The sequence below is a fragment of the Leptonotus elevatus genome, chromosome 12 (assembly GCF_054856555.1).
Source record: "Leptonotus elevatus isolate MCC_2025b chromosome 12, RoL_Lele_1.0, whole genome shotgun sequence".
Taxonomy (NCBI): Eukaryota; Metazoa; Chordata; class Actinopteri; order Syngnathiformes; family Syngnathidae; genus Leptonotus; species Leptonotus elevatus.
The window spans coordinates 16431512-16454068 of record NC_141250.1 but is presented as its reverse complement, the minus strand read 5'-3'; the positions used below and the strand labels follow the sequence as shown (position 1 = coordinate 16454068).

Sequence of the window (22557 nt, the reverse complement as noted above, 5' to 3'; positions counted from 1 at the left end):
AAATACCTCGTTACAGTCTGTGGTTTACTTGAGGTATTTTTCCCCCCCTGAAAATTTTACTTTTACTGCCTACATTTTAAAACACTTAGATTTAGTGTCACAATTCTATGGAAGCCCAATTCTACCAGTAACCCAAAAAAAAATATATATATTTTTTTTTAAATTGCCAAACGACAAATAAATTGCTACGCTTACAGCAACAGTCCACAATTTGAATCAAATTATAGCTAACTGAACATTAAGTGTTGATGCTGTTTACGGGTCTAAACACTAACAGAAGCAATGTTCGTTATTTACACCTGAAATTGTGGAACCTCCAAACAACAAATGTAAAGGGAATTTATTTTTACAAGGCTCAAAACTGTTGGCATCATAAAATCTTTATTTAAACAGTGGCAAATGACAATGTTTTAAGTAACACTCTTAACTGTAAATGTAATTGTATTGCTCATGTTGGACTGGGTGGTGACACGCTTTCCTTCAAATTGTACGTCCTGTTCGGTGCTTAATGGTTATAATCCCACTTTTTCCTCCTCACCATCAATGGTAGAAGAAAAAGCAAAACACTTGCTAATAGGAACTTTGCTGAGATGAGATTTGACATGAGTTGTTGGATGGAGGTTATTACAGACTTCTTGAGGAAGCTTAAACAAAAATAACTAGACACTCCCTTTGCTCATTAGCAATCACTCAATATTCCCCCGAATGATTTATTATTTTACAAAATTAAGGAAATACTATAAAAGTAGAACAATGTATTATAACTGGGAAAAGTAAGTGCACTGGTTGTTTTTATCTTAAAGTAAAGTATATCATGTGCTGGATTCATTGCAAGAAGGCACACCTGTCCAGTGAGCTGCGTGCCGCAATGTTGTGTAAATGTATACATTCACAGGCGCACGCACACACCCGAAAGCATTTAGCAACATAGCCTCAACACTTTTTTTTCTTCTTCTTCACATTTGAGTTTGTTTGTTTCCATCTTTCTCATCATTACTCGCATCAGAGTCCCTCATGAAGTCCGTCTTCTGTTTGAGGCCTCTGTCGTCATCCACGTTCTTTTGAAATTTGGCCTCAATTTCCGCAGGATCCATGTAGGTGTAGAAGTGTGCCATGATGGAGAAGATGAAACACACGGCGATCAGCAGCGAGGCGAAGAGGACGTACTCTGCCCACTTGAAAACAAAAGAGGAATCAACGTATCGTCATCTCACCACATGGTGCACAAATGCAGCTTTTTGGGTGTGGGTGTTATTTGCGTGACATTTTATTTACTTATTTATTTATTTTACCTGTTTGGGAATCTTGGCAAGCTCGGCCACGATCAAAACGATGAAGTTGCCGATGGCGACTGTAAACAACCAGCCCGCTTGCAACACTGCTTTCATGTTACTTGGCGCCTTGGATTAAAAAAAATAAAAAAAGACACAGAAATTATGTAAAATGTTCTACATAAATACATGATAAAGAATGAAGGTAATAGCTGAAAAGGTGCAAAGACTTAAGAGCTATGTTGTACAGTACATCCTCCAAAAAAATAATCTTTGTGCACTTTCTGCCCTAAAACGCCACAAGATGGCGCCAATTCCTTGGTAATAGAAAAGTAGTGCTTTGGCACCATCTTGTTAGTATCAAGGAACTATGTTGAAGAGAGAGGAGGAGCTCTATCAGAAAAGCCTTCAAATAGAAAAGTAGTGCTTTGGTGACATCTATAGGCCCTTTTTTTGGTCGGGGCAATTACGCGCAGATTTTTGCTTTTCGTGGCAGGGGGTCAGTTACTGTGCAATATTGATGAGACATGACTACAAAGTACAATAGAGTGCGCGTTTACCTGCGAGTACGAGAACGCCAAGCCTGTGACAGAAAACATGACTTCGCCAGCTGTGATGAAGAAGTACTGCGGGATCTGGAGGGCCATGTGAACAGTGTTGGGCTTGATGTCTTCCAGCGCACTAATAGACTCGTGACACTAATAGAAACATTCAAATATGAAACACTGAAAATGAACTTGAGCACATTTCCCGAGGACGCGTGCGGCAAACTCACAGAAGGTCCAAACTTGAACGCGCTGTGGATAAGGAACGTGTACGAGCTTCCGAATCCAAACTCCCTGCTGTATTCGCATGACTCCGAACCGCTCCTTAAGGTGAACGTGGTGCTGATCGTCGCAAAATCACGTTAGCTGCGCATTATTATTACTGTTGTAATTGACGATTGCCGGCAAGTTGTGCTGTACTTACATTCCATTTTTAATCTTGGAATAGTTTGAATATAATTCCGGCTCAAGCAAAGTGGCGTCTGCTCCAGCAATGGACACATTCACTGCTGTTAACATTCCGTTTATAAATCTGAAATAAATTAAATGTTGTAAATACATGAATGATCAAACAATTGGTACATATTCATTGGAATAATATGAACTATTTACAAATATCCACCCATCTTCTATAACACATCCTAAAACACAAATTTTTATCAGTCCTAGCAGTGATTTATGACAAAAATACAATTTTAACTCATTCACTGCCATTGACGGCTAGAGACGTGAAAAAAATAATTTTTTACTATATCTATTAGTTTAACATTTTTCCCACTTTTGTATGAAAACCTAGATTTTTTTATATTGTATTAGAACAGATATAAAATTTGTGATTAATTGTGAGTTAAGTCAAAAATATTATTATAAAAAAATAAAGATTACAAAAAATTTGAAAAAAATAATTACAATTATTTATTTTTAAAGAAAAGATTATTAAAAATGAGGGGTGTCAGGTGATTAAAATTTTTAATCGTAATTAATCGCATGACTTCACTAGTAACGATTAATCACACATTTGATATCTGTTCTAAATGTACAAAATAATAATTTCTAGGTTTTCATACTCTTGTTACAAATAGTGGAAAAAAACGTTAAACTAATAGAAATAGTTAAAATGTCAATGGCAGTGAATGTGTTTATTTATTTATTTTTATTTATTATTTATTTTGGGGTAGGCCTATATGGATATTATTCCAAATCTGGTGTAAGCACAGCTAAGCCATATCTGCCATCTAGTGGCGGATGATGACATTACAAGTATGTATAGCGCTATAGAAAATAGATGGAAGATCACTTACCTGATTTCATTATTTCCTTGCTGCGGCTTGGCTTTCAGATCTTCCGTCTGAGAGAAGGACACAGTGAACGTTCATTGTCTCCACCGCACAAGTGTCGGGATTTATTTGAATTGTATCCAACTCACCAGCAGCCACTCATGTGAGACGTTTGAGGGAAGCAGAAGCGTCTGTCGCTCTCCCTTGGTTAATAAGAGCGCTCTTGTCACTCCTACGGGGCTCTCTACGGACACACTGATTTCTTCCTCTCCGAATGTCAAGTACTCCTTACTGGCCTACCCGTACACACGAAAATATAACAATAAGAATATTAAAGAACGATTCAAGCAGGGATGAATGGGGCTCTGTAGCGCTTTTCATGTACAATTATCTACCTGCTGCCATTCATAAAACAGAATAATAGCTTTGTGTTCAACTAACATGTTTGTGAGTCCTGGAATTTGCTCAAAATGGCGGCTCAAATTCAAGATGGCTGACTTACTGTTCAATTCAATTCAAAGCATGTCCTCGGAACTTGCTTGCAACCCGTTTGTCAGAATAATAATTAACAAAGTGATTCCTAATAAAGAGGGGTGTATTGCGTTATGCTTTTAAAGAGATAACGGCATACCTGATTGGGAGGCAGTTCCAGCTGCACGTTGCCGTGCAGTTTGATTGCGAGTGGCTGCGCACCCATGTTTAATAATTTCATCTGGCTCTGTGATGCTGATGGGAATGTGGGCAGTGTTTTCTACAACAAAAGTACAAAGGAGAGGTCATTTTACTGGTTGCGCTATTTTCGCGACACATTTTTATGAGGATCAAAACGTGTCTCATTGAAATATAAAACGGCGTCAGCACTAGGGGTGGGAATCTTTGATCGTCTCACGATTCGATTCCGATTTTTGGGTGTGCGATTCGATTCAGAATAGATTTTCGATTAACTATTTTTGATTTAAAATGATTTGATTGACAATGATTTTTGCTTCAATTTATAGATGTTCAAGGAAACGTAATCTACTCCAGTCTGACTCGCTAATGCTAACTAGCGCGCTACTCGCGGCACTTTTATCACTCAAAAGAACGGCTCCATGCTGCAAAAAAACAACTTTTATTGGAATAACTTGATCGTGACTTTTTCCTTCTTCTCTCTAATGTGACTACAACTTAACAGTGTATCAAACCGCGTGGAACCACACTGCCCCTAAGTGGCCAAATCGGGTACAACATGAACAGTGCTCCTAATAAAGGCATACACAAACAAAAGGAAGACAGCATAAAATAATTTCAATGAAATCGATTTTGGGACATTTAAAATCGATTCTGAATCGTACTAAATGAGAATTGCGATTCTTATGAGAATCGATTTTTTGGAACACCCCCAGTCAGCACGCAATAATTCATCACCCACTTACATCAATTTCAACTTGAACCAGAGCAGCGCAGACGAAAGCCAACGCTGCCAGAAACATCCCCACGGTCATTCTTTTTAGAGGCCTAATGAAACAAATACCATTACGACAACTCAAGTTTATTGCTTATATCAACAATGAATATTTTTTTACATTAATGTTTCACAAAATATATGCAATGTTATTTGATATTCTTATAAAAACGTATTTGTAAAGGCCACTAAGTCAGGCCAAGGACAATATATCAATAAGATATAGATGTCAGGACGAAGCTAAAATGAATTACAACCTTGACAGCCTTTTCTAAACCTATGAATGTCTAATTGTTTAATTTTCCAGCACTTTTTGCACAATTTGCTGTTCTGTAACCAGGAAGACCTCCGCAAACCTTCTGCCACCCTCTAGTGTTACTTACGTGAAGTTCAGGCCACATTTTTGGATAAGAGGGTAGATAACGCTGTCCATAAGGGGCACCAGGGTCAAAATCAGCACCGGGTTGACAGTCTTGTAAAATGACACAGTGAGAGTGAGGCCAGTGCAACACACACACACATTGATTCATTCACTGCCATTGACGGCTTTAGACGTCAAAAATGATTTTTAACTATTTCTATTAGTTTAACATTTTTTTCCCACTTTTGTTAACAAGAGTAGAAAAAAAGTTTTTATTGTACATTTAGAACAGATATAAAAGGTGTGATTATTCATGAGTTAACTATTGAAGTCATGTGATTAATTACAATTAAAAAATTTAATTGCCTGACGACCTAATTTTTAATAATCTTTTCTTTTCTTTGTTTTTTTAATAATCTTTTTTCAAAAAATAAAAGATTATTAAAAATTAGAAAAAATATTGTACATTTAGACCAGATATAAAAATTGTCTTTAATCATAAGTTAACTTTTGAAGTCATGCGATTAATTACAATTACAAAAATTAATCGCCTGACGCCCTAATTTTTTATAATCTTATCTTTTCTTTTTTTAAATAATATTTTTTCAAAAAAGAAAAGATTATTAAAAATTAGGGCGTCAGGCGATTAATTTTTTTTTTATTGTAATTAATCGAATGACTTCAAAAGTTAACTTATGATTAATCACAAATTTTATATCTGGTCTAAATGTACAAAAAAAATCCCCCTAGGTTTTCATACTCTTATTAACAACAGTGGGAATAAAAATGTTAAACTAATAGAAATAGTTAAAATGAATTTTTGACGTCTATAGCCGTCAATGGCAGTAAATGAGTTAAACATGTCTTAGACTTAAGCTTACCTGCATTTGATCGGGCTGGATGACGAGAGCTCCCTGCAGACACACACAGCTTAATAGTGCGCTCACATATTGCCTCAGTATTTAAAGCTGTTCTTAAGTAGTGAACTTACAAAGTGTCCATCCATGGTTGTGGCCTGCAAAGTCCACCTGGAACCCTGAAAGACAAGAGAAGTGTTTGGAAGGCCGCACCCCCATTGGATGAAATAGCGAAAGATGTGAAGTACTTTGAAATACCTTCTGGTCAAACAGAGTCCAAAACATTGGAAGTGGAATGTACAGGAAAAGAACCTTCAGCACCATTTTGATTTGGGCGATGAGCAGTTTCTACAAGGCAGGACAGGACGGAAGAATCATAGACTCAAATCAAGCACGGCTGCAAATAATTTTGAGTTTTTTTTTTTTTTTTTTTAAATAAGCACTTCGTTATGACAATGCTGATAAGGAGAATTGAAGCCAAACTTACATCATACTTGTCCTCCGCCCAGTCCATCCAGTGCTGCCTCTTGGGGAATCTGCTGCTTCTGTGACTGTAGCGATTTCGAATGGCAAACTGAGAGTGAATAAAAACAAAACAAAAATGGTCACGATGGCAGAGACAACTTGAAGAAGAACAACAAACAGATGCAGATGGATGAAAACAAACAAACAAACAGACTTACGCCGATGCATTTGCAAACATCCATCATAATGTTTCCTTGGGGCTCTGCTTTGTAGTACATGCCACTGCCGGCAATGAACACCACTGCGTTTGGGACGGCACAAATTATTATCAGTCTATCGTCATGTCTGTATGTCTACATATATATATTAGGGGTGTGCAGCTTTCCAATAAAATACTGTTTTGATACGTATTGATTCAGACATTTCATTTTAAAAGTGAGGGTTTGATGCAATGCCAGTACTGTAAAGTTTAAGATTATATAGAGATTATAGTACATACCAAGTGCGACCAGCATGAGCGCAGCAGGGACTCCAAAAGCAAGGGGATAGCAGCTCTGCTTGGTGTGGATGCCGCATTCTTGAGCTGCCACGTACACACGCAAACAAATATGAACTTCTCATCATGGGCAATGCTCAGTTTTCATTTGGATTCTTTATATTAAGAGTGTTTTTCAAGAGTGTGTTAGCATAGCGTTAGCATTTACCACCTCAAAATGTTATATCATCCTAAGTGTTTTTCATAGCTGTGTTAGCGTAACATGAACATTTTCAACCTCAAAATGGTTGCAAATTGGCCTCCAAGTGTTTTCAATGAGTGTGTTAGCATAGCGTTAGCATTTACCACCTCAAAATGTTATATTAGCCTAAGTGTTTTTCATGGCTGTGTTAGCGTAACAGTAGCATTTCCAACCTCAAAATGTTATCATATTGACCTCCAAGTGTTTTTCATGACTTTGTTAGCATAGTGTTAGCATTTCCGACCTCAAAATGCTAGCATATTGACCGACAAGTGTTTTTCATACGTAATTACTCGAATGACGACTGTGTTAGCATAGCGCTAGCATTTACAACCTCAAAGTGTTATGATATTGCATCTTTCTGGTCAACTTTCTCTTACCTCTCAGGATGGGAGTGATAATGGTTGACAGAAGGCTGCCTCCATTGATGCACAAGTAGAACACAGAGAAAAACGTACTTCTCTGCTTTTCCTGCACATAGCAATGGGATTGTGTTAAAAACGTAAGATACTCAGTTTTCAGGACGGGATACCACTAATAATAATAATAATATCACATCTAATTACATTAAACACATAATGCTAATACTATATATAATATGCTAGGGTTTGTTTGATTATCAGGTTGGCACATTAGGCAAATAAGCACTAAAAACTACAATAAAAGCACTTGAATTTCCAACATGCCATCCATGATTTTCTTCAATGCAAATTACAATATAGATTTAATTAAGACACTTCAGGTGTTATTGTCTCGCATTACCCCAACATGGGGCTAGCTTGTTAAAGAAACAAGTGTAAGAATCCTACTAATTACGACTACATTCAGCTATCTGTTTTTTTTTTGTTTTTTTTTGCTTATTTGTTTCTATTTCTACTCATAACTTAAGGTACTCACCTGGTGGTCACTAAACTGGTCCCCACCAAAGGCTGCCACGCAAGGTTTGATGCCCCCAGTTCCCAGAGCAATAAGGAAGAGGCCCACCATTGACATTATGCTGGATGTCAACAAAAGCACTGTTAAAATCAGGCCATCGTCACCTTCCACATTTCGGATTTAAAATCATTGACAGAAACCCACACGTGAAAGGTCATGTCGTCGGGCGTCCCGTCCCTGTCGGTGTCGGTGATGTCGTGGATTGCGCTGACAGCCATGGCCACCTGACCCAGTGCGTAGACGATGGACAGGTAGATGATGGTTCTGGGGCAGGGAGGTACAAACACAATTATGTACAAATATATACTGTAAATGTGTCATTTCTCCAGACCAATACGTTAAAAAAAAGTTATGATAAAAATGAAAAAGTTACAACTATATATGTATAGGAAGAAATGTCCATTATTTATGACATGCTCTTCTTGCATTAAAATTAATATTTAGTGACGCAGCCAAAGCTGTATTTTAGCAACATGGTCCTTTTCATTTTCACCGCGTTTAGTAAGTAACATTTGCTCCAATATGAATAAATCAGTGATTTTTTTCATTGGTTCCTTGGATAAAGCCTTTAATGGTACACTGTACAAATAATAATTAAAACAAACAAACAAAATGATCGTTTCCAAACCAATCTGCCTTTCTCTTAATGCAAATTTCAGAAATTTAAAGTAAAGTATATTATAAATATTGGCAATTAAAAATATATATATATTTTGGGATTGTCATGAAAAGTAATAATCTATAGGTGCAACCAAAGGAGAATAACAATTATTATTATTTTATTATTATTATTTATTTTAATTAAACAGCTCAATTCAAAAAGTAAAACTCACATTATACAGATTCCTTAAACACAATTTCACAAGTCTAATTCACACCTAATTTCTACATAAAAATCAGATTTTTTAATTTAAAAAAAAGTATGTTTCTAATTTCTTGGAATAGCAAATTTGAGGTTATTGTTAGCTTTGATATATGCTCATCAATATAAGAAATAAAACCACTAAATATTCCACTTTGCGTGTAGTGAATATATATAATAAATAAAATTAAATTATATGATTTTTAAAAATATTGAGATAAAGTCATATATTTACTTTCAAATTTAAATATTTTTAAAACTGTTTAATTTATAGTTTGCAAAAATTTAATTTTTTTTATACTCGACCACTATATGTCAAGACTTAAAAGACGTGACATGTAAGTCAACAGAGCCCGCGGCAGCCACTCACTTAAATTTCCCCAGCCAGGAGTCGGCCACGATGGCGCCCAGAATAGGGGTGAGGTAGCACAAGGCGACAAAAGTGTGGTAGATAGATGTGGCCATGTCATCGTCCCATTGTAGGAAGTACCTAAAGTACAGCACCAGGACGGCTGTGGACAAGCAGGCAAAGCCAACAATAATTTCAGAAATTTCCCCAAATGTTTAATCAATCGTGGATGTGCGGCTCATGTGTTTGGTCTCATGCGCAATCAATCTATTCTCACCTCGCATGCCATAGTAGGAGAACCTCTCACAGAACTCGTTCACCACAATGAAAAATATGCTGAGCGGGTAGCCACATACTGTTATGTCCTGCGAAAATGCAGAAGGAACACATGCATCTTAACCATCGAGTCCTGTTTCGTCTTCTTTCAGGTTCATGTTTTTTTGGCTTAAACTAACATCAGTTCTGGTCACTAGCATTATCTACTCGTGTTTACCTCCTAACCCTTCAAATTCCAGTTTGTTTGCACAACACGAAGGCTGACAAGACAAGACAAGCTCAGCCTCTGCCTTTTTATTTACTTTTTGATAAGTCAAACTGAAAACTCATCTGATGTGAACAACTAAAGTGTTGCTAAACTGGGATGAAAACAGAAGTGTGATAACAGGATGCATTTCATGTTCAGCCTTTAGTCTTTGCTGAAGATTATTGAATGTGAATTAACCTTTAACCCTGCTTTCTACACTTACAGAAATATTTTTCCATGATGATGTATATATGTTGTGAGATGATAAATCAAGCACAAAAAAAGGATCCTCCTGTTTACTCAGACACGTCAGGGTTGAAATGAAAAATATTTATATTTAAAAAAATAATAATTTAACTTCAAAAGCATAGGCATTTTTCTGATCCATAAACCTTAACAATTTTGTAAAGAGACAGATCTCCTTCCAATGAGCCATATTAGAATTCGTAAAAAAAAAAAAATTGGGTTACTTTCTTATATTACTATTTTTTGTGCTTACAAGATTCCGTACAACGGTATATAGTATCGCGAGATTTGACGTCTCTGTGCGTGGTTCAAAATGGCTGAATGAAGAAACAGCGTAACGTCGGTCACCCGGGATAAACAAGGACGTTTAAAGTAGCTATCCTTCTTACCCACGGATTTTACATTTAACAAGCTGTGAGCATAGATAAAAAATTATAATCTTTATGATCTTTCTCAGGTATATCAATCATGGCTACCAGCGCTCAGGCTTCTAAAGTGTGTTCGTTGTACAAGAGGATTCTCGTCCTGCATCGTTTTCTGCCGATACATTTGAGAGCCCTCGGCGACAGCTACGTGAAAGACGAGTTCAGAAGACACAAAAACGCTGCGCCGGAAGAAGTGACAAGCTTCATGAGTGAATGGGAGAACTACAAGGACACTCTGCAGTCGCAGGTTCTGAAATCAGCAAGGGACAAAAACGGCTCTCTGAAATTCGGCATCAACATGCCTGAGAAGAAACTGAGAGACTTCCAAGATGAACAGATAGGACAACTGTACGAGCTCCTGCTTGAATCCACCAAACCTAATAATCAGTTTAATATTCAGGAGGACAACAAATGAAGCAGCAAGCCCTGAATTTGAGTCAGTTCTGGTAAAGCAATGCTTCTTCTGAAGCCACAGGACGAGGGCACTGAAGCAGTTTTAAAAAGTGATGATTGATGACTCTTTCACAAAAATTATATCGTTCCAGACATAAGTAGCCAAGGCACAACCCTTTTCCTAATGTATTTGTTGTTCTGCATCTCTGAAAATGAATGGTGCTTTGAGCCCTATCTTGACTTGACTCATCTTTTCTTGTGCTTTCTATTAAATGATTAACGACCAATGGGGCTCAGGTGAAGAGCAGCTGTTTCTTCCGTGTACAGCTTTATTATTACAACTTATCAAATGGCAAATAGAGCCAACATAGGTGGTGGTGGTGTAGCCCCAAACATATTCTCTATGGAAATTAGCTATGTAAATAAAACGTTAATTTGACAACTGAACAAAGCTAAATTTAACAGGAGAATAATGACCACATCTGCAATTATAAAATTAATTTCTTTATATTTACTAACACTGATACATACAAGCAGGACGAGTCAAAACAATTTACAACTGTGGTAAAAAAAAATCATGTTAATTTAAAAAAAAGTGTAGTGTTTCTTTTTGTGTTAATTCGACTGAAGTAGCTTTTTAGATATCTTGGGAATTTTATCTGAACTTGGCTTGTTACATTTTTAGTGGCCTCAGTGCTGTGAATATCAATTTAAACAATACTTCACTCCAATTTTCATCATGTATCAACATGGTGTAATAAATGCTTTACCTTCCCTTTACTCTTCCTCTTCTCTGGATCCTTGAAATCTGTGCCTAAAACATGTACACATTCAGTCAGACTTATGGGTGATATCGAATAACAATATATTAGACAAACCTTACCTGCCATGTCAACAAACTGCTTCCAATTGGGAGACCATTCACTCTCGAGTTACCACAATGTTTCCTAGTCGTTGATAATGCTTACTAGACATTCATACATCCTCCCATCCTGCTGACTTGTTGCTTTTATGGTGGGCGGGATCATGATATAATATAGCAGATACAGAGTCCCTGACGCCTCCATAAAACCATTCCTAACAGTACAACTTGAGCCAAGGCGCTACGAACCGGAAAGAAAACACAAGTTGCAGAGAAATTAGTGTATTTTATTTTAAGAAAAGCAGCAGGGGGGGGGGGGGACATCAGCTTACAGCAGAACTGTGATTTGTTAAATACAAATAAAAAAAACCCTCACTGCTACCCAAATATAAAAGACAATTTAAATTGGATGAACACTAAAATGGTAAAAGCTTCAAACGACCCCCTTTTGTAGGCGCAGTGTCAGGTTCCACCCCCTCCTCGCTTTGGCATGAAGGTGAAAAACATCTGTACAGTGTATAAGCTCAAAACAGTAAAATCCTTTGCAAATATTGCACACGCTCCATTTTTCTTTTCATATATACACACAAATAAACAACTCCGTCTACCCATCTTTTTTTTTCTGATGCAATGGCTTTAAATAGTCGAAAACCCTCCCAAGCCAGTGAGGCAATTTCATATTGGCTAACATACAGGAGGCTAAAATTGTAGAAATATAACATCATGTACATGTATGCTGCTCACGTATACGTCAATAAAGTAAATTATAAAAGTGTACTGTACATAAAAACACAACGTGATTTATCAAAATGAGGACATGCATATGAAGCATCCAGGAACAGAAATGACATCACGTCAGGTTGACGGAGCACCCCCCCCCCCCCCCCCCCCTTACGAACCGCTTTCAAGAATCACAGGAAGTGAGCGGCGACCACTGTTCAGTTTGCTCCCGCGGGAGGTCCTCGGTGTCATGCGTCTGAGTGCTTTCTGTCTCTTCATACCACAGAAGAAGAGCTGGGGATGCCCTGGATGGTGGCTCCCGTTGGCGTGCCACTGATGGCGTTGAAGATGTGAAGCGAGTCGGGGAGAGCGCTTTTGATGCCGTCGTACACGGTGTTGATCTGGAAGGCAAAGTCAAAAGCGATACACTCAAAGATTTGATGCTAGTTCAGCTTGTAACTGAACCGTAACCACCCTAAAAAAAGGATCCTAATTGCTTATGCAGCGGCATCTTGACCATGCTCGAAACTCAGATCACTCAAATCAACTCTCCCCAATGAAATCTTTTCCAGCATAGAATACGCTCGTACTGCTTCACCAAGTTGACTTAACACATACCTCATTAATTTTTATTGGAGTTAAGGCAGGGGTCTCAAACTCAATTTGTGTCGGGGCCACTGGAGATAGATGCTCGACAAAAAAATAAGATCAAATTAAAAATAGGGTTTAAGTATTATTATTTTTTTTTAACTCATTCACTGCCGTTGACGGCTATAAACGTCAAAAATTCATTTGAACAATTTCTATTAGTTTAACATTTTTTTCCACTTTTGTTAACAAGAGTATGAAAACCTAGGAAAAAAAAAATTGTACATTTTGAGACCAGATATAAAATTTGAAGTCATGCGATTAGTTACAATTAAAAATTTTAATCGCCTGACGACCTAATTTTTAATCTTTTATTATTATAATTTTTTTTAAATAATCTTTTTTCCAAAAAGAAAAAAAATGATTTTTTTTTTCCAAAAAAGAAAAGATTATTAAAAATGAGTGACTATTGACGTCAGGCGATTAATTACAATCGCCTGACTTCAATAGTCTCGTGATTAATTACAAATTTTATATCTGGTCTAAATGTACAATATTTTTTTTCCTAGGTTATCATACTCTTGTTAACAAAAGTGGAAAAAATGTTAAACTAAAATTTTTGACGTCTATAGCAGTCAATGGCAGTGAATGAGTTAAGTACAACTATTTCAACCTCTCAATCTTTTGTAATAGTTCATTTCATAAGCACCGCATATTTCTCTGTGCACACTGTGGGGTACCCCCCCTGTGCTCGACAATAAATAAATAAATAAATAAATAAATAAAAATCCAGCTACTGATTTTCTTGAAATTGTCTGTTCTCGTTGCCAATCTTTTCTTCACGGCAAGTTTTGAAAAAGACTGGGACTCCCACTCGCTGTCACTTGAGAATTACGTTTCGCGAAAGCTGTCATGAGGCTGAGCTGTGGTAGCCCATAGGTGATGAAAAACAACAACAACACACATACGCACAAAATCCCAAGGGCGATGACATGGCAAAAAATTAATAAAAAATCATGTGTGGAGGCTGCACTAACATTAAACTTTGGGCCACAAAATATCATCCTGTGGGCCAATTCAATGGACATTATCCACCTGTTCTTCTCAGGCACTCACCTTCTTTGGAGCAATGTTAAAAAAAATAAAAATAAAGAATAGAAATTTTTTTGGCAAGATAACTGCAAAAAATAAATAAATAGAAAAAGCAAGCGCAAAACAGAACAACAGAAATGACTGGTGTTGTGCACAATGGCTTTTCGAACACACTGTAACATAGCGACATTTCCTTTAGGGGGAAAAATTGTTAAGAGGTTCCATATGGACACATGAATGCTCAACAATCCGCACATCTAACAGGCGATACTGACGTTTGCCCACATACTTCATACTGTATAAACACACAGATGAAAAGTATGTACAGACACATAGCAATGTATCAGAAAGAGGCATGCGAGTATGTATTCACACTCAACAAAAGTGTTATTGATCAAGCCAGGCGTCACATTCATAGAAAAAAGGTGGGCGGGACATGTGAGAGGATAACCGAGTTCATTTATTGCAGCCATCCAAGATAAGCGTGTATGTGAAGAGATAACTTTGCTATCAAGAGAATGAGCCGTGTTATGATCAGCAAATTCTATTGAGAAGAATTCAAATTTATAACCAAAATCCACATACAGTAATTGGAATGTAAAGCTGCTTAGGTGAACGTAAGAGCACTCATCTGGCTTGACCAATCGACAACAACATTTAAGATGATCATTACCATCCGATCTGCTCATGTCAGCACCAAAAAAAATAAACAGAAAGTTGTGTTATCAACATGCATTGTCATGTTACATTCCATCTTATTTTGTTAACAAAAACTGCACTCACCTGCTCGCGCATGATGATGGACAGCTCTCTGGCCATGTCTCTGTAATTGGCCTTCATCTCGTCGTGATACTCCTGCTGGTCCTCTTTAATGAGCCGCTCGTTGATCCCCAAGCCGTGGCCGCACGCTTCGACGAAATGCCTGCGTGCCACGGCGACAGCGTCGGGATGCGTTAAAAGGGAGCACGACCAAGACTAAGGTGTTTAACGTCTGTCAGGAGGAATCTCACCTGAAGACCTCTTTCAGCTGTTTGACCTTGTTATCCGGATACTTCTTGGCACTGGCGTCGTCCAGAAAAGCACGAGCGTACGCCAGCGGTCCGGCATTCATCTGCACAGAAATGAGATTTATGATGTGATAAAGGTGACTTTGATTTTGGTTGTGTGACCAGTCACCCTGAGGATTAAGCGCTAGAGAAAACGCATGGATGGATATTTAAAAAATGGAATTATATTGAAAAAAAACATTTTCATCCCATGTTGAGAGTATTGTTATAAATTAACATTACTTCGGAAATAATTTTAAATCCAATGCATCTTAGGGCGGGAAGTACTTTACAAATTTGGGGGAAAAAACAAACCTATTAATCATAATTCGGTATACAGTCAAGTCTATGCGAATTAGCATTTCTATTTTCAGATTTTTAGGTTATCGCTTCAAAAAAAATAAAAATAAATCGGCCAAACCTCTAAACACAAGAAAATGTCAATATATTCTGTGGTCCATCTATTGTGGATTTTCACCCATCACAGGTGAGTCTGGTTTACCTGTGATGGACGGAGCACTAGTTTTACTACTGGTCTTATAAAAAAAAAAAAAGAATGGCTTAGGACACAGTTTCTAACTCCTTTTTGTCGCAGACCACATCGTAGTTAGTTAGTTACATTTCCCCTTGAAGGGCCATTATAAATGTTGATCTATTTTTCAATTGATGGAATTAGACTGGAATTAGTTTCTGGGCCACACAAAATGATATGGTGGGCCCAGATCTGGCCCCCGGGCCTTGAGTTTGACACCAGTGGCTTAGGTCCGGAATACGTTCAAGAAACGCTCTATATACAGTATACAAAACCAGCAAGATTCAGAGGTTTGCACACTCAGGTCAATGAGTAGAGCCCAGAGTTCAAAACAAACATGGTGAAGCGGCATTTAGCTGTTATGCTGCATGCAAATGGAATAAGCTGCCAACAGAAGTAAAGTCAGCCGTGAGTGTAAAAAAGTTTGATTGCTTTACTAACTCTTTTGCTTACAAAAAAAACCCCAGTATTTAAAATGATATGAAGCACCTTGCGTATGAAACAAATGCTGACAAATGTTTAAGCCTTGGCGGAGGTTTTGATGCCCGCTGAGTGTTTGGTGTCCTGACCTGGACGCTGACGCTTCCCTGCAGTTCGAGCTGCAGTCGAATCATGTCCACCTCGTTGGAGGAGCACAGCTGATTGATCCCAGCCACCTTCTTGTTCATCTCGTCGATGGCCACCTCGATGGGGCCGAGGTCATTGTGTTGCTGGTACATGACGGCGATACGTTTCTTCACGTAGGGGAAACGGTGTGTTGCTGTGGGGAAGGAGGGGGGGCGGGGGGTAGGGGCAGAACGTGAGAGGTGTCGGATGAAGTGTCTGCCCAACAGAGACTGACAGTTAAGATAAGAATCTGCGCTTGAACTTTTGGATTTGTTGTGCCATAAAGAAATATAAAAGTGTGATTGCGCCTCACGACAAGTCCTTGAGGAAACAAGCTGACACGTTCGGGATCTAATCTCGATCTTTCACGCATGTGTGAACGACATGTGACAACTGCTTATTGTAGTCTAGAAAGCTAACAGAAGCGTACGATAACCACATACAAAATAATAAAAAAAAAAAAAGAAGAAAAAAAAAAGAGAGCAATGATGATGACATTACCGAATGAACAATACTGAGCTCTTTAAAAAAAAAATAATAATAATAAAAAAATAATAATAAAAAAAATAAAATAAAAAATGATGCGTACGATAAATTACAAAAAAAAACAGGATGTAGAGAGGTTCGTGGGGGCTTGGTTGTTACGTACTGGTTAGAATAGTTCTGCGTTTGCACTGCTCCTCCACACCGCCTTGCTTTTTGCCCGACACGGTGAAAGGCATCTCAAACACAAAGCGACGAATGTTGTGGCTTTTTTCAAAATCCGTCTTCCGGTCTGCCAGTTCCTTGTCCTCCAAGTCGGGCGTCACGTGCGTCACTTGTATGTATGCATATTTAGAATCCAGGTCTTTGGGGTTGATCTGTAGAAGACAACATTTTTTCACTGTTGAGTCTTATGCTAGCTATATAATAGGTTTAATTATGACTTCGAATGTCCACCATGACTGGATGGCAAAAAGCACACAGGCTGTTAAAAACAAGGAAATACCTTTCCAGAGTCTTGAATCATCTTCACATTCTCTTGGCCAAACTTGTCCGAGTACAACTTGAGCAGCCTCTGAGATATCTCGGACAACGGTGTGAATTTGGGTTCTTTGTAGATATATTCCTTCCCGTCTTCATCCTCAAAGAAGCCCTAAGAAGATACATAAAACACGGTTGAGGTAGATACACACATATGAATGAAACATACAAAAAAAAAAAGCCCACGGAACCAAATCAAACTATCTATCAACCCACTCAAATGAACTGCCACCAAGGTTATTTTAGTTAATTAAAACTAACGAAAAAACTCAAACTAAAATTCAAAAAACACTTTCGTTAAACTAAATGAAATAAAAACGAAAATGCTTTTTAAAAAACGAAAACTAATTGAAACTACATTTTATGTTTACAAAACTAACTATAATTATAACAAAAATGTCCTTTGTTTTAGTCTTTGGTAATACATTTAATGCATGAGCCTTTGGGGATGATTTTAAGTCGATTTATTTTGATATTAACCGCAATAAGGAAGTGTGTCACACAAAAGTGACATCATCTAGCAGCAGCCAATAGAAAAGCACCTTCAGATGACGTTGCTCCCATGGTGTTTTATTTTATTTTAAATATTGCGCACAAGTAATACACATTTATAAAAACCAAAACTAATACTGAAACAAACTAAAACTAAGCATTTATGAAATAACTCAAACTAAAACAGAACCACCTTGAAAACGAATTAAAACTAACTAAATTTAAAAACCAAAACTCAAAACGAAATAAAAAAGAACTAAAATGAAGTGTGCAGTGTGGAGAGGAGAAAGTCAAAGTATCATTACACTGTGCCAGTGATAGATGGAAATAAACACACCCAGAAACTATTCATTTATATCACAAATGATGATATGAAATGCATGTAGAAGGTGCCGTGCAACAAATGCAGAAGCTGTAATGAAGATCAGAACAGTCGACTGAGGCAGGAATCGGTTCGATTAAAGCGCAAATGGAGAATAGCACCTGCACCACCACACGCGAGCAGCTCGGAGAAGCTAGCAAGGTGCACAAAACTTACCGCTGCCTTAAAAGAGGGCAAAAAAACAGAAAATGGCGTTAGAATGCATTAGGTAATAACTACCAATACATTAGGTCACATAGGAACATTCAACTTCAAACTGGAAATCTCAAAAAAGAAAATCAAGACAAGATGCGTGAAACATTTCCAGAATTAAAGTCACCTGGCCAAAGAAGGCGACTCTGAAGTAGGTGCCCAGCTGCCTCTTGCCCGTGTGCATCACCTCCGTGACTTTACTGTACGCTCGATGTAACGTGTCATAGAGGTGGGCCAGTTTCTGCGCAGACCATCAGAAACGTTACGGAAACAAACAGCTACAGTCGATTGAACCGCCATCTTTGTAAGGCTGCGTACCTCAAAGTCCCTTCGCTTCTCATAAATGGGGATGATCAACTTGTAGATGTTCGAGATGAGCTCATAGCGCTCGGCTTTCCACAGGCCGTCGGCGCACTCCTCTAAAAGCTCCAGAAGGACATCCTGATAGAAATATTCAGCTTCAATATGACTCACTGGATGAAAAGGAAGAAATGTGCATCGGCAGAAAAACGGTCAGAATCAAAACCTACTTCATTGAAGTGGACGTCCTGCATGCCGACATCCTCCATCATGGCCGCCTCTTCGTCAACGTTTGGTGTGATGACTTCGAACGCCGAGCATCCTTGTTTGAACATGCCTGCGGGAAATACGAGACGTTTATATCAGTGGAAGCAGCTAAAGCTCGGGTCGGCAACCTTTCCTGTCAAAAGAGCCATTTTAGACTAAATAAATAACTAAAAATACGTCTGGAGCCGCAAAACATTTGAAGATTGTCAAGTCATTTTTGATAAGTATTATATAATTAAATTAATTAAATAATAATTATATATATATATATAAATATATATATATACACACACACACTATAATTAAATTAAATTAATACATTATTAGGATTATTAATTAAATTATACATAATTAGTGGTAGTCTAATGTACTGAGTGCACAAGAGCTAATTAGACCTGCACCAGAACAGACTTTTGCCTTTCTGCAAAATTTCCGACATTTATGGCAATTTCGTGGAAATTTTTAAATTAAATCTTCTTCCTTTTTGGAAATTTTATGGTCACTTTTTGGACATTTTTAGGTCATTTTGAAAACTTTTAACCACCTTTTATTATTAATAAAAAAAAGAAAAAGAAAATCATTAATTCATTAAATTAATATTTTATCTAAAAAAATAAAATAAAAATAATAACTAATCAAATATTTATTTATACTAATTGTTTTAGAGATCCACAGGAAAGGGACTAATGAGCCACATTAGGCTCCAGGGCCGCAGGTTACAGACCCCAGCTAAAGTGTGACAGGCAAGCTTCAGGCGAGTACCTTTTCTTCGCAGGTATTCTGCCACCAGCGCTGCCACATGAACGTAGCACATGGCCGCCTGGAAGAAACGACGCCCCCAAAATGGTCACATCACAAAACAGAACTGTGAAGCAGATGTACTATTCTAATAGTTTCACAGACCTCAGACAAATCTCCATTCTTGACATGGATTCGAGCCATGCTGTCCAACCAGGTTTTTCTGAGCTCCGGCGTACTTGTGTAAGACTTGGCCAGACTGTACTGGAGGTCTACGAGCATTTCAGGGTCTCTCTCGTGCTCCTTCATCTGAGCGGTCGCCATCAACACTGTTCGGATGCGCTTGGTCAGGTCCTTCACGTCAGACGGGAAAGCCGTGTTCTGTTGAGGGAGATTTTATTTATTTATTTTTTAATTATGGCTACATTATTACCCAATGACCAGAGTATCTAAACAATGGCGACCTTGATTGTTTTGTCACTGTTGGCACAATTGTTGATTATGGACAAAGACTGCTGGAAGCGAGTACTTCCAATTCCAATGACGTCAGCTATCAACTGACTTACAGCAATCACCACCTACAAAAGAAAATGAAAGCCACGTTAAAGAGTTATTTTTTTGCTGTAAAAAAACGCATCCAGGTTCCGCATCAAAGCCATATTCTCAGAAGGTCCCACACCTGCAAGTGTGTCCTGACAAAAGACCTGCGCCCCGTGTAATCAAAGTTGCTCTTCATGAGAAAGTAGAGCAGATGGGCGGCGTCGCTGCGAATGGAGCTCAGTTTGGAGTTACAACACTTCAAGATCTCGTAGCAGAACGCGGCGCACATGTCAGCGCGGCCTTCAAAAAATGTGCTTGGAAACTGAAAAGACAGAAAAATCAGCGTGAGTTGCAATGACAGGCTTAGGATACAACAATAAAAAAATCCCCATCTCCACCTTGTAGATGAACGTCCGCAGTGAGGTGAAGACCTGCTTGAGGGCAGTTTCCGACTGATTGATTCGCAGAAAGCACAGGTGGACTTCAAATACTTTCTTCATCAATGGACTGTGACCGTGGTCGGCGCACAGTTGGGTCTAGAATTAAGAGTGAAGAGAGATGATTTTAAAGTGGAAAGTAACATAATGGGCTGCGAAGAAATATGATGTCATCCATTTTGACCTTGAACCCCATAATGAAGATACTGAGGGTGTCGAGAACGGTGAGGCACACTTCAGTGGCGATGTTGGCCTCCAGCAGGGAGTGATTTAACGCATCTGCATCCGTGTGACTGTAAGCTGAAGAAGAGCAGACGGCTGTAGGATGTTCACATTTCATCCCACATTCAATGTAGCAGTAATTAAAGAGGATCAAATAAGGTCAAACAAAGTGAGATGAAAGCTGCCATAAAATGACACTTTCCCCTGTGAATGTCGCTTCATTTTTTTGGGGGCAGTAAATTAGCAACTGAAGATGTATTAGGGCTGTCAAAATGACAGGATTAAGTCTGGAGATTAATTTAAATTCTTTAAAGAGTTAAAAACTTTGACTCAATGTATAAACAGGTACTATTGATAGTTTTAGCAAAATTAAAATGTACTCACACTCATAAAGCACTTACTTTAATATATGTTACAAGCTTTGAGGAAATAGTAGTAGAGTAGAAATTTAAAAAAAAAAAAAAAAAAAAAAAAAAGTTAATCGCTTGACAGCACTAAAAACGTTTTGGGGCTGATGCTAATACCAGTGGCAAAAAAAAAAGAAAAAGGGACGAGACAGCTCATTAACTAATTAACAAAGATGCCATTTATATGACATTAAAATGCATTAATACGCTCTTTCAAACTATCATGAATAAAACTAGAATGTTCTCCTATGTGAGCCTAACGCAGAGTTAGTTAAAACATGTGCTATAATCGGCCTAATTAATCGGTCCAGCTCTACAGAGGTAGTGAATGTTTGGGAACTGCCTGCCATCTTGATACGTTCTTACCATGCTCTACAGATATTCCAAGAATACTTGAAATCTTTTTTACACTGAAAGCACAAAGAAACTTTAGTAAGAGACTTGTCACAAAGCTTTTAAGGCAAATAAATAAATAAATAAATAAAGCAAATTTCCTTCCTAATGGCAGATTGGGTTTTGAATTAGATGATGACGAAGACGATGGTGATGATGAAGGAAGCACGAGAAGGCAGGGCTTTTTATTTCTGGTTTTAAGATGCACGTCGACGAGTAAGGGTATGGCGCACTTACTGTGGTTAAAAGTGTATGAGTTATCCAGGCTGCTGAGCTGCTGTAAGCGGGCATGCATCATTCCCGCCCTATTACGGGACACAGGCAGAGTCTGAGACTTCCGCTCATGCGCTACGTGTCCTGCCCCGTCCTGGTTCCTGATGAGGAAACAGGACAGCGATGGATGAGTCTACCAGACTCCACAGAGGACCAGAGTTAGCTGAGCGGGTTAGGATGACTTATGAAAAGCACTCGCAAGTCAGTAGAGCATATGGAATTCATGATATCCCTTTAAAAATAAATAAATAAATAATGACTTTAAACAGACATTTGTCTGAAGTTAATGGCCCTTACTTTATGCGCAAGGGTATGCTGGAAGAGAAAATGACCTTGCATAAAGTTAAGCATACAATTTGTTCAAAATGTGTTCGGACAAAATTCAATGTGAACTAAGCCTCAATATTTTTTTTTAGCGCTCCTTGTACATTCTGCTAGAGAAAAATGTGGCCATGACAGTCATATTCATGGTGATACATGCATATAAAGTTGTGAGAGCACGTGTAACACAACCAAGTTGCAGCAGTTAATTAGTGACATCATGCAACAGCTACACATTTCATCAAGTGGTGCATTGCCATGCATGTCATCATATCATCACAGCACTGCAACCTCACAAAATAATAATAATAATAACAATACTAGCGTGAAGGAGTCATGCACTAGTCTATTCCACACAGACGGGCTTACCCAAGCAGGACAGGGGCAGGAGCCAGGTTTTAAATTCATTCACAGTGTTAAACTTGCCAGCATT

General features: G+C 38.1%; 3 protein-coding genes across 14 annotated transcripts in view; 1 reads left to right on the top strand and 2 right to left on the bottom strand.

The window, feature by feature from the left end:
* Positions 1 to 364: 364 nt before the first annotated feature.
* On the bottom strand, positions 365 to 11770 carry slc15a1a (solute carrier family 15 member 1a). 2 transcript variants are annotated; one of them, XM_086090867.1, is made up of 23 exons: positions 11575 to 11770; positions 11462 to 11505; positions 9382 to 9469; positions 9126 to 9267; positions 8038 to 8157; positions 7855 to 7954; positions 7338 to 7428; positions 6720 to 6803; positions 6439 to 6521; positions 6243 to 6329; positions 6014 to 6103; positions 5890 to 5934; positions 5780 to 5812; positions 4921 to 5009; positions 4509 to 4590; positions 3725 to 3844; positions 3243 to 3389; positions 3118 to 3164; positions 2241 to 2348; positions 2047 to 2158; positions 1832 to 1969; positions 1293 to 1400; positions 365 to 1175 (listed from the first exon to the last, which is right to left on the bottom strand). In XM_086090867.1, the coding sequence occupies exons 1-23, from the start codon at positions 11579 to 11581 to the stop codon at positions 957 to 959; spliced, it is 2184 nt and encodes a 727-aa protein (XP_085946993.1). In that variant the 5' UTR covers positions 11582 to 11770; the 3' UTR covers positions 365 to 956. The 2 variants fall into 2 exon arrangements, with proteins under 2 accessions (XP_085946993.1, XP_085946992.1); XM_086090866.1 differs by having other exon boundaries at positions 11462 to 11770.
* sdhaf3 (succinate dehydrogenase complex assembly factor 3) lies at positions 10166 to 10925 on the top strand. The gene is made up of 2 exons (XM_086090869.1): positions 10166 to 10245; positions 10331 to 10925. The coding sequence occupies exon 2, from the start codon at positions 10342 to 10344 to the stop codon at positions 10711 to 10713; it is 372 nt and encodes a 123-aa protein (XP_085946995.1). The 5' UTR covers positions 10166 to 10245; positions 10331 to 10341; the 3' UTR covers positions 10714 to 10925.
* A 664-nt stretch (positions 11771 to 12434) lies between the features above and the next one.
* LOC147164762 (dedicator of cytokinesis protein 9) overlaps positions 12435 to 22557 on the bottom strand; it is a 60927-nt gene continuing 50804 nt past the window's right edge. For 6 of the 11 annotated variants that reach the window (XM_086090856.1, XM_086090864.1, XM_086090854.1 and 3 more), the window contains 16 exons: positions 21768 to 21904; positions 20693 to 20808; positions 20470 to 20607; positions 20211 to 20393; positions 19996 to 20109; positions 19697 to 19912; positions 19556 to 19613; positions 18757 to 18863; positions 18545 to 18667; positions 18354 to 18467; positions 17126 to 17272; positions 16787 to 16997; positions 16101 to 16291; positions 14964 to 15064; positions 14737 to 14875; positions 12435 to 12674 (listed from right to left, as the gene is read on the bottom strand). In XM_086090856.1, the coding sequence (XP_085946982.1) occupies positions 12549 to 12674; positions 14737 to 14875; positions 14964 to 15064; positions 16101 to 16291; positions 16787 to 16997; positions 17126 to 17272; positions 18354 to 18467; positions 18545 to 18667; positions 18757 to 18863; positions 19556 to 19613; positions 19697 to 19912; positions 19996 to 20109; positions 20211 to 20393; positions 20470 to 20607; positions 20693 to 20808; positions 21768 to 21904 (2221 nt within the window). In that variant the 3' untranslated portion in view covers positions 12435 to 12548. Of the gene's footprint in view, positions 12675 to 12713; positions 14635 to 14736; positions 14876 to 14963; positions 15065 to 16100; positions 16292 to 16786; positions 16998 to 17125; positions 17273 to 18353; positions 18468 to 18544; positions 18668 to 18756; positions 18864 to 19555; positions 19614 to 19696; positions 19913 to 19995; positions 20110 to 20210; positions 20394 to 20469; positions 20608 to 20692; positions 20809 to 21503; positions 21548 to 21767; positions 21905 to 22557 lie in introns of those variants that run through there. The other 5 variants (XM_086090865.1, XM_086090861.1, XM_086090858.1 and 2 more) reach the window with 3 other exon arrangements.

Excerpts from the sequence above, each read along its gene's own strand:
- slc15a1a (XM_086090866.1), bottom strand. The coding sequence starts at position 11,581 with ATGGCAGGTAAGGTTTGTCTAATATATTGTTATTCGATATCACCCATA. Across the intron at positions 9,268-9,381 it reads CTCCTACTATGGCATGCGAG|CCGTCCTGGTGCTGTACTTT; the intron begins GTGAGAATAGAT and ends GCTTGTCCACAG. Across the intron at positions 6,804-7,337 it reads TATCACTCCCATCCTGAGAG|CTCAAGAATGCGGCATCCAC; the intron begins GTAAGAGAAAGT and ends TGTACGTGGCAG.
- sdhaf3 (XM_086090869.1), top strand. The coding sequence starts at position 10,342 with ATGGCTACCAGCGCTCAGGCTTCTAAAGTGTGTTCGTTGTACAAGAGG.